Source organism: Acytostelium subglobosum, assembly GCF_000787575.1.
Source record: "Acytostelium subglobosum LB1 DNA, scaffold: scaffold56, whole genome shotgun sequence".
Lineage (NCBI taxonomy): Eukaryota > Evosea > Eumycetozoa > Acytosteliales > Acytosteliaceae > Acytostelium > Acytostelium subglobosum.
Genome location: NW_012236477.1, coordinates 303 through 11,584, shown reverse-complemented (window position 1 = coordinate 11,584; position 11,282 = coordinate 303). Strand labels below are relative to the sequence as shown.

General features: G+C 45.4%; 4 protein-coding genes across 4 annotated transcripts; 1 reads left to right on the top strand and 3 right to left on the bottom strand.

Moving 5' to 3' along the window:
• Positions 1 to 1,185: 1,185 nt before the first annotated feature.
• Positions 1,186 to 3,804, bottom strand: SAMD00019534_126270 (hypothetical protein; the record flags this gene model as incomplete). The annotated part of the gene is made up of 6 exons (XM_012892150.1): positions 1,186 to 1,535; positions 1,606 to 1,825; positions 1,892 to 2,143; positions 2,216 to 3,148; positions 3,236 to 3,345; positions 3,420 to 3,804. The coding sequence occupies 6 exons, from the start codon at positions 3,802 to 3,804 to the stop codon at positions 1,186 to 1,188; spliced, it is 2,250 nt and encodes a 749-aa protein (XP_012747604.1).
• A 401-nt stretch (positions 3,805 to 4,205) lies between these two features.
• Positions 4,206 to 5,381, bottom strand: SAMD00019534_126260 (hypothetical protein; the record flags this gene model as incomplete). The annotated part of the gene is made up of 3 exons (XM_012892149.1): positions 4,206 to 4,780; positions 4,960 to 5,058; positions 5,144 to 5,381. 3 exons carry the CDS (start codon positions 5,379 to 5,381, stop codon positions 4,206 to 4,208), a joined length of 912 nt encoding a protein of 303 aa, XP_012747603.1.
• A 733-nt stretch (positions 5,382 to 6,114) lies between these two features.
• SAMD00019534_126250 (hypothetical protein) lies at positions 6,115 to 9,104 on the bottom strand (the record flags this gene model as incomplete). The annotated part of the gene is made up of 6 exons (XM_012892148.1): positions 6,115 to 6,167; positions 6,260 to 6,937; positions 7,011 to 7,371; positions 7,433 to 8,218; positions 8,295 to 8,525; positions 8,598 to 9,104. The coding sequence occupies 6 exons, from the start codon at positions 9,102 to 9,104 to the stop codon at positions 6,115 to 6,117; spliced, it is 2,616 nt and encodes an 871-aa protein (XP_012747602.1).
• Positions 9,105 to 9,816: 712 nt separating this feature from the next.
• SAMD00019534_126240 (hypothetical protein) lies at positions 9,817 to 11,007 on the top strand (the record flags this gene model as incomplete). The annotated part of the gene is made up of 1 exon (XM_012892147.1): positions 9,817 to 11,007. A coding segment is annotated over one exon (1,191 nt), but the record flags the coding sequence as incomplete, so codon positions are not given.
• Positions 11,008 to 11,282: the final 275 nt, after the last annotated feature.

The window sequence follows — 11,282 nt, the reverse complement described above, 5'->3', positions numbered from 1 at the left end:
AATTACGTGCGTCACGCTATTATATAAGTATTCAAAAAACAAGATTACCGCAGGTAGGCTTATTTATGATAAATATTTAAAGGMRTAWRGTTWTAGGANNNTTCAGAGCAGGAGCGATTGTTTAACCAACTCAAGGAGATACAGAAGCAGTTGTCGCTGCCCCGTGCACCACCCCCAGTCATACATCAACAGCCGCCTCAGCTACAAAAACAACCGATGCCGCAACCCCCTCCTCAAATGATGCAACACATTATGATGCAGCCAATGATGCAGGCGATGATGCAACAGCAAATGCCTCACCCAATGCCACAACAACCAATGCCCCAGCAGCCAATGCCCCAACCAATTCCAGTGCAACCATTGGTCCAGCCTCAGATGTTCCAGCAGCAGCAGCAACACCAACAAATGCCAACGACACAGACACCTCCACCCCAGCGCACAACACCACCTCCATCGAAAGAATCATCGGATATCCTCGCCAAGCTGATGAGCAGTGTGGCGTTGAAGCCACCTGGTCTGCATGTTCCAACCGATCATGTGCCATCTCCCACTGCTACACACGCAGGCATCAGTGTCAGCACTCTGGAGAGCGAGCATCATCAACATCAGCATCACCAACACCACCATCATCACGCCACCCAACCAAACAATGCGCCACTTCAAGCAGCCACAACAGCATCATTGACCAAGGACCAACTAAGAGAGGTTTTAAAGAGGCTTGTCAACGTAAGTCATTGATCGCCCATCCAAGATATTCCTTAACTTACTAACGCTATCCTATCCATTCATACATCACAGGACGATCAATTCATAACTCAGGTGTACAACTCGTACGTGTCAGCATCGAAATGAGAGAGAAAGTGAGAGCAGTAGCAACATCAACAACAGAGAGCGAGAGAGTGAATGAGAGAGTGATCAGGTAACAATAGCAACGACGAATAACGCACTCGTCTATCTCATGACAAGTGCACTGATTGTAGAATAAAGGACAAAGAGGAAGACTGTTGGCGAGGATGGTGACATCCAACCAACTAGCCAGTGACCATGACATATCTTGCAAGACATACTACCACTGGTTCCACATGTTGTGTATGTCCATCGATGTTGGGTTGATATGTCGTTGGGCACAATGATATATCAGGAACAAACTTGTCTTAATGTAATAATCATTCAATCATTATTCGTTTACTTCTTCTTCTTTGCACCAGTGACAAAGAGCAACCGGAACATTACAATCCAGAGTGGCTGCAATAGGATGATGAAGAATGTCCAGAGCAGGAATCCCCATTCGTGTCCGGCAAGCACGCCAATGATCATACGTTTCCAGCCAACTGACCATGTGCCCCACAATTCGAACAGGAGCACCAGTGGATGTGACAGCAGACAGAAGAGCATCCATATCATTCGGAATATCATATGATAGTTGCCCAACAGCAACAATGTTGTCAGTTGTAAAGTTGGCAATGATATGCATATGAATAGATTGGCGAATTGATTGTTAAGCATCATTCCCATTAGATTCAGTAATGAGTAGTCTGTGTGATTTGATTGATTGATTGTTAGTCGAGTTCCAGTGCTGTGTTTGGACGATCGCCAATAACTTACAGGCTATCAATATTGTTTGGAGACCTGCCCAACTATGATTATCATCACCATTATTGATGGTCTGGACTGTTGATAGCATCGCGCTAAAGTAGTTGGCAACAGGTCTGAGCACTGCGATGTAAATGATAAAACATCCAACAATGTAGATGCCCGATACAACAATGATCTGATCATCTATACCAAGGTGTGTAATCATATTGATATCCAAGAGATTGGATGGCTATGAGTGTGACATGGCATCGATGTTAGATATGAGTCAACGATTGATCACTCGGTATCGTCTTACATTCAAATCTTTAGATGGTATAAGACCTAGGGATGCAAGGAATCTTGGCAAGCACAGTTCCATCAGGCAGAAGGCCAGGATTGAGATGAACCATGGCAGTGAACGTATTACGCTGTAGTTGATATTGTTGACCGAGGTAATCAAGGACAACAGGAGAATGAATAATGAAACTGATAAAAAGATCAGAGGCAACAGTGCCTGTCCAAGATCGATAAAGAATACTGCGCCAGCCATCATATACCAGGAGAAACTCTACATTGATTGATCGTTTGATTGATTGTGTGAGTGATTGATTGTGGAATGATTCCGTCAACTGGTACTTACCTGGTGTAACTGCTCATCAGCATTATGTAGATGCCTGAGTGAGGTCTCAATGATCTTTCCAAGTTTGAACATGGTGCCATTGTCTAGGGTGTTAAAGTCATTGACGCTCTGTTGATAGTTGAGTTCATTGTGCAATGGGGAGTTCATGAATGACATGTCCCAGATGTTGTGATCGGCATAGGTGCTGACGCCAACAGAGTTGATGCCATACTTGGTGAACACTGCATGGTTGGAGCGTGGCATTGACAGGGCCGAGTTCCACATGAACACCAGCAGACCAAAGAGTGATCCATCATCCTCCTCCTCGCCAACCTGCGTGACGATGCCTGCAGGCATCTCGTTCAAGTACGATGTGGTGGTCAACACGTTGATGATGTCCAGGTTAGAGAGCGCGCCGTTCAGGCCCTCGGGATAGACGACCAACTTCTCCATGCCACTGTTGCCAACGCGATCCAGGGCGATTGCGCCATAGATGTATCCTGAGCGGATAAGACGGCCGTCGTCGCTGTCCGTCCATCCTCTGCGCTGGGGAGACTGATTGGTGCGTATCGGTGACGCATGGTAGTCGTGTGTCCACACTGAGATGCCACTGATGTCCATCGCCGTGCCCCCATTGAGCTCGCCTCCCTCGCTGGTGATCACAAACAGTACATCCCTAGCCTGCCACGAAGTCGATTGGAGATACTGCAGGAATGCCAATAAGAAGCCAACGGCGCCAGGGCTATGCCATTGATCAAAGGCCGTGGACAACACGAAGCATTCCGTGCCCAATGATCTAGGGGCGCGATTCACTCCCACGACATTGACGCCAGTCCTTCCAAACGATGAGTTGAAGTAGTGCAGCTGCGCGTCTGCGCCAATCTCAATCATCTTCTCCTTTATCCACAATGCGCTGTCCATATTCTCCTTGCTACCAATTGATCGACTTGGGAACTATGTCGGGAGGGTGGTTGAAAGTCTTAGTAAGTTGGTCTGATTGAGTGATTGGTTGGTTGCTTGCGGTGCTACAGCATAGCATACCTTGGTCTTGAACTCATTGGCGTAGGCCAATGCACTCTCTGAGAATGTATTGGTAATGAATGGTGTAACTGTACATTGAAGGTTCTTCTCAGACACATAAGTGTTGGAGCCTGTCATTGTCATTGTCATTGTCATTGAAGTTAGTATCATGTGATGTGACAAGAGTGACTCATGAACAACATACCCATTGAAGGAAGAGTGAATAGAAGATATATTGATAGACAGTGAATGATTAGTGATGCATAGGACATGAGTCGCACATTCCTTAGTAGATTGAGTAATGTAGATGATAGAGACGCTCCAATCGACTCCAACTCTCTAATAATATTGTCAAAGAATCCTAATTGTTGACCTCCTCTTCTTCGTTGTTGTTGTCTTTGTATATCATCTTGTTGTTGTTGGGTATGTGATCTGTGACGAGTCCTTGATGATGAACCTCTATGTTTGAGTGATGATGATGACCTTGACTCGAGTGTCTTTGCATCGCTGTAATAGTATTCATCATCATCGTCATTTGCTGTCAGTTCATCATCACCATCGTCTATATAATTATCATCTAGTGATGACATCTTGATCGAATCATTCAGATATATCACAATGAATGAATGAATGAATGTCATCAGAGTTCAGTTCATTCATTCATTCATTTGAGTGTAAGCACATTGCGCAAAGAGAGCTAAGGCGCCAAGGGAAGTTCAACATCCAAACTCGCCAATCTAATGGGGTGAGTGAGGGTTGGCATGTTGGTCATACTCATGCTGTTGAAGTGATCGCTCCTGGAGCTAATGATGCTGTTGTTGTTGTACACAGGGTAGGGTAGGCCTAGGCAGGGTTGGGGGAATAAATAAGGCCCTGTTAAGGACCAGATGGTCTTATCACATTTATTTGGATTGATTGGTAACATGGATGTAAATACATGTCACCGAGGTGTTTATACTGATTGATCATTCGGGCATGGAAGCAAGCGGGTTTACTCGTCAGCGAGCTCAACCTCGGCAACAGAGACGGTCAGGTCACCGACAGAGGTGTTGGCTGGTGCGTATCTAATCTGCTCGTTGTATGAGGCAACCTTTGGTGCGTTGATGGCGTTCTGAGTGACGACGCTTGGCACTTGGGATGGGGCGTCGCCAGTGCCTCTGATCTGCTCGTTGAAGGCGCCGACCTTTGGTGCGTTGAGGGCGTTCTGGGTGGTGAGACTTGCAACCTGGGATGGTGCGTCACCAGTGCCTCTGATCTGCTCGTTGAAGGCGCCAACCTTTGGTGCGTTGAGGGCGTTCTGAGTGGTGAGACTTGCAACCTGGGATGGTGCGTCACCAGTGCCTCTGAGCTGCTCGTTGACAGTGCCGACCTTGGGGGCCTTGATGGCGTTCTGGAGAGTGACGTCAATGCCTCCGATTGGGGCATCAACTCCGTATACTTGGTTATTTACAGTGGCCAACTTTGGTCTGTTCAAGGCGTTGGTGTGTGCCATATCCAGAGTGGCAATTGGCTTGACGTGCTGGTCCTCTCTGAGGTGAGGTGGGAGACGCTCGACCTTTGGTGCATCTAAAGTAATAATAATAACAAAATGTTAATATCCATCATGTCCATTGTTGTTGATTGATCGATTGAATGTGATTGATTGATTGTTTGAGTCCACTACCTTCCTTCCCTCCTTCCTTCCATCGACCTTCATTCCATCTTTCTTCCTCCATCTCTTCCACCTCTTCCATTCAATCTCTTACTTCTGGCATTGTTCAACTGCATAGTGTCAGCAGTCTGGATTGGTGCCTCCATATCATCTCCTCTCTTTTGGTTGTTGACCAAGGCAACCTTTGGTGCACCTGTATTGATTGAATGATTGATTGAATGTTTGGAGATGTTAGTTATCTATTGATTTATCGAATGAATGAATAGATTGATACATACTGGTGGCATTCTTGATGGCAACAGAGTCGGCGACTTGAGTGGCGACCATTTTTGGAATATGAGTGTTACAGTAGATTTTGCCGGTGGCCTGATGTGGCTGGGCAGTCTTCAGGGTAAGAACCTGCTTGCACTCAGCGCACTTGTAGCAGTGCTTGTGCCACGACTTTCCGACGGCAGTGAGGGCCTCCAATGGGTAGACGCTCTTGGCGCATTCTTCACACTTTGATGGAGCTGACATTATTATATTATTATTATTTGGTTGGTTGGGTATTTAAATTACAACAAGGGGATTTATATAAATATTATATATATATATTTGATTGATAGTATTTATCTATATGTTTACAACAAGTGATTGATTGATTGATTAATTGATTGTTCGATATCATTCATACAACACACACTATCACAGAGGGAACGGACTGGACTGCCTGGCTGGCTAGCTGGGTTGAGTGAGTGGCTTGATTGGATTGGACCAGCAGATCAAGTCAGTGAGTGAGTTCTTTGTTGTTGCCAAGCCACCATAGCTAACATAGGGCAATCACCACCTTGATCAATCAGATATTTCCTCTTTTTCAGATGAATAATAACTAACTGAAATTATCAATCAGGTCCACCTGTGAGTGCCATCTCTCACAAAAAACCAATAACCAACCAACCTTTGGGTGGCTTCTGGATGGGTTTGGTCATTATGAAACAAAAGACATGAAGGGAGATGATTGAATGATTAATGATTGTTTTAGATTTACCAGTTATATGAACAGACGACCAAACCCATCCATCGTCATCAATGGGCCCAGATGCAACCAACCTTTCATTCAATGTTGGCAGATCTTAATTAAGTTATTACTTCAATTTCTTTCTTTCTCGCAGGACAATGAATAATAGATAGAGATAAAGACCAACCAAATCATCGTTTATCCTTGTGTGATTGGTACTCAATCTAAAAAGAGTAGAGTAGTAATAGTAATCTAAAGCAAGTCCTTCCTTGTAACAATACCAACAACTTCGTTTCGCTTGTTAACTAGTTTGAGTGTGTGCAGGTGGAGTTTGATTGAAGACATGTTAGTTGAGGGCTGNNNNATCACTCCAATCAATCAATCACGTATAACTTACCAACTGGCATATGTCTTAGACCCATTGTTCTGAACAATTGATAACCTTCACTGAAGGAGAAGGTCTCGTTGGATACTACTGAGCTGAGGTTCATGTAGGGACGTAGGTCTATGTACATGTTCTCCATCTCCTCCTTGGTGATACCCATCTGGTTGATGGGCGGGAAGTGACGTGCCAACGCCTGTGTCATGACCTGGTAGGTCATGCGACCGTCGGCGGGGATGTGTCCATAGTCCGTGGCCTTGCCCCAACGACGTTGGTGCTTGCCGCGCTTGAAGTTGTTGGGCAGACGTTGTTGCTCCTGCGTGAATATCTTATAGTTGAGCAGGATGATGAGTTGGGATCGCAGGATCATGCCGCAGTAGATGCCGTCCTCTGAGTAGTCGCCGCTGTCCACTGTCTTGGGGTTGTGCTTCTCGATAACGGGGAAGCCTGCGTGCTGATTGGATTGCAGGACGTCCATTATACGAGACACCTTGTCCACCTCGAACAGTGTCACCACTTCGGTCTTCATCACATCGGTGATGCCCAGCTTGATCATTGACTTTGGCGGCTGGCTTGGCAAATAAGGATAACACTTCAACTCCATCAAGTGTTCATAGATTGATTCATTGAATATATCTCCGACCCACTTGGCAATCATAACTGATAATATAACTGGAAGCATATATTGTGTACCTATATTAATTGTGTGTTAATACTATGTTGTTTGGAATGATTCCATTGAATGTTGATTGATTGTGATCGTTACCTTCAGTGAGTTCCACAACGATAATGGCCAGAGAAATGGTCATTCTGGAGAAACCGGCCATCATTGCTGATGAGCCTACCATGGCGTAGATGGATGGGTCAATGGGAGGGTTGGCATGACTGAACATGATTGAGCCAAGCTGTCCGACGAGACGGCCAAAGGTGCCACCGAGCAACATCATTGGAATGAAGAGTCCACTTGCCAGCATCAAGCCCGATGTGATCGTTGCCAATATGAACGAGATGAATGTAAAGACGACCAATGTTGGTATTGAGAATAGATTGACGGCACGAGAGTACAGCAGTCTGAGTGCTGCATCCATCGTGTTGAATGAGAGGCCAGCCATGTCATTGTATTGATCCTAATCGAGCTGAGGTATTAGTATACTGTGAACATCATCCGCTGCTCCATATTATACATACCTCTTCACAGAAGAGTCTAACGAATGTGATGTTCTGGTTAGGGATGATTGTGGTGTTGTGGACGAGACTTTGTTCGCGACAACCAGTGACGCCAGCAGCAGTGAACAGGGTGACAGAGGTGAGTGTGACGACCAGGACCACCTCGAGCACACGTGTGTACACTGGCAGCTTGGAGAAGAACTCTGAGCGCCACTTGCTCAGTCGCACGTTGAGGTAGACAAAGAAGGCGCCCAACAGACCGCCAATGACGCCCAGCGCGGCAAAGGCCAGCAGCTCAGAGTAGCGGTAGAGATACTCTTGGGAGAAGCCAAACGTCAGCACACCATAGTCGTGAACCTGCACTTGGAAGCCCTGCAGAATGAGGTTGGTCGTGAACGTTGCTATCAGGCACGCAAAGAAGGTTCTCCAAGTCAGCTGCTTGGACCAGAATGAGCTGGCTTCTTCGTAGCCAAACAACACGCCTCCGATTGGCGCACCGAATGCAGCGGCCACACCAGCGGCAGCACCAGTGCTGATAAAGTCACGACGATCGCGGTCATTGTGATACCTCCAGAACAGCTTTGGATACCACTTGAATGTCTTGGACTTGACCTGGCCGATGGCACCACCGACCATGCTACCAATGTGGATCATTGGACCCTCTGGTCCGAGCACCAGGCCAGAGGAGTAAGCGAATATCAGTGATACTGCCTTACCAATCAATGTCTTGGCGTTCATTGACTGTGGGATACGGATACCATTCAGGTAGCCCTTCACCTCGGGTATACCTGAGCCTGAGGATATTTGCTAGATTCATTGATTGATTGAGTGAGTAAGTGATGTGAATGATTGAATGGATGGACCAACGAGTGGATGGACTTACGCCGACTGGAATGATGATCAAGGATGCAAGTACTCCAAACAAAAGATTGATTGAGTAGTATACAAAGAAGGCTGGGATCTTCTTGCCCTCCTCAGTATATCTCTCGGATGTGCTGAACTTGAACTCATTGACAAACTCAACAGACTGCTTCACAAGGTATGCAACACAGCCTACGACAACTCCGATCGTGAAGCATATCGCCCACTTGCCGAATGTTTTTAGCATGTGACTCTGAAGTAGTAGTAGTAGTAGTACATGTTAGTCGGACATCGTGGCGGTACCATAAGGAATATCAGCACTTACGAATATGGTCGTCTTTTTCTGGAAGTCGCGCATGATCTGGTTGTCGATGATGGGGAAATCGAGTGATTCGAACTTGGACATCTTGACCTTCTCAAGCTCGGTGAAGGTGTGCTTGCCTCTTGAGTGAGTGAGACCTGAACTCTTGTGACTATCATGATGGTCATCATCGTCATTTGGTCGCATGTCCTCATCAATGTTGTCATTGTCATATTCATTCTCATTATTCCTGTTGGACATCATTATTGGTGAGTCCATCTGTTGTTGTTGTTGATGTTGTTGGTGTGGTTGGTTATGTTGTAAATGAAGATGATGTATACTATTACTATTGTTGTTACTATTATTATTATTATTACTATATTGAATACTATGCCGACTTGATGTTGTCAGAGGTGCATGATGTTGTTGTTGTGTATTGATTGGATCATTCATGAAAGGGTTGCTATCAAAGTAATCATTGTGCTCTGATTGTATATCTGGACTACCCTCATCGTCCAGATGTGATGTCATAAACTGTCTATTCATCTCAAAGACTAACGTGTCACTTATTGGGGATGGCTAGTCGAGACAAATTCAAGAATGAATGAATGAATGGTTGATTAATTGATTGAATGAGATTGTGTTGTTGTAATCATATATAAATATATCTATATCTATATATATATATATATATATCTATATTTAAATGTATGTAAGTGTAAGTGTTATTGAGATGTCTTCGAAGATACTAGATACTGTTGTTTGTTCGAGGTAGTAGTCGTTTGCAGTTGACAAAGTTGGAAACAGAACAATACATCTACTTTTGAAAAAAACCAAAACACCTTCATTCTCTGTTTGTTGGGAGTTCAACTCCCCACCTTCGTCATTATGGAATCAGGTCCTTCTTGAGCTCATCAATCGGGAATATCTATCAAACATTTAGAAACAGATTATGATTAATAATATTACAAATCATAGTAAACCAAATATCTTTTATGTATTTATTAATAATCATAAGAATATTATAAAATATTCGATGAGGAAAAACAAAAACATGTTAAATAAGATATTTTTTGATTGGATAGATGTTCCATTTTTTTTCAACCAAGGTCAATCAAAATTAATGATGTGATGATCACAGCAATACAATTGCATTACCACCTGTTAATTTAACATCAATCAAACTCCATTTCAATTTACTTTACTTTACTTTACTCAATATATATTTTACAAACAAATAATAATGAGATACACAACAACAACAAATATTGTTGTTGGATCACTTGTGATCATGATGATGATGATCACAATGGTCCACTCATCAACACCAACACCTTCTGGATATAAACATGTTGGTAACAACCCTAGACGTGCACCTTTGCTACCACATCACCACAAGTTGGAAAGAGGGACACAGACATGCCCTTGCTCAAACGCCTCGCTCTGTGATCCACTGACGATTGGACCACGCAAGGAGTTTGTCGGCTTCACCACGGCCCAAGACGCATGGACCACCTACAACCTGGCGCACCTGACCACCCTGATCATGTTTACCGACCCAGACCCCCAGATCATCTGCCAGGCTCACGCGGCTGGCGCGCGCATCAGTGTCGGCGTCGGCTTCGACGTCTCCCAGATCTTCAACGAAACCTACAAGGAGATCTTTATAGCCAACACCATTGGTGAGGTCACCTACAACTACTACGACGGCTTCAACATGGACTTTGAAGCGACCCTCTTTGCCAACCAGTCGATGGAGTCGGCATTGTTCACCGAGTTGATGATCGAGCTCGCCTACCAACTCAAGCAGATCAACGCCGGCTACCAGGTCTCGATCGACCTGGCCCCCGGCCCCTACTGCTACTGGAACCGTTGCTACGACACATTCGGCCTGTCACAGGTCAGCGACATTATGATCGTCATGGACTACGACATGAACATCAACGGCCTGGCCGGCGCCAACTGCGACCTGCCCGAGCTGGTCTCGGCCACTTCCGACTACCTGGCCATCCACGTGCCCCCCGAGAAGATCATCAACGGCTACCCCTGGTACGCCTACAACTACACCTGCCAGAGCAACATGACCCTGGAGACGCGCAACTGCTACTACGACACGACCTACCGCTGGCAGTCCTTCTACATCAACCAGCTGACCTACTCCCAGATCGTAACGTTGCTCAACACATCGATCACCACCAGCGGCATGCAATGGGACGACGTGACACAGACCCCCTTCTTCAACTTTGTCGACACAAGCTCCAACACCGTGCGCCAGATGTGGTTCGACAACCCCGATTCGCTCACCATCAAGGTGCAAGCTGCCAAGAAACTTGGCGTCGGTGGTGTTGCCGTCTGGCTCTTGGACGACGTCGATCCATACAACCAGCCAACAGAGACTGCAGCAATGTGGAATGCAATGTACTCATTCTTTGATTGATCGAATTGTCCAAATAAAAATTGATCATCATGCATATTAAGTTGATTGATTGATTGATTGAATGGTTGTATATATTTGTTGGTATTGTACATAATTGAATGAGACAACTACCAATGCTGGTCGGAGTAGCATTCAGCGGGCAGCGGCTCGTCGAATACCTTTTTGGATACCTCGTAGCCGTAGCGTGTCTTGACACTGGGTATCATGTCGCACAAGACCCTGAGGGCATCCCATTGTTGCTCGTTGATCTCTTCCTCGCCATCCCATTTGGA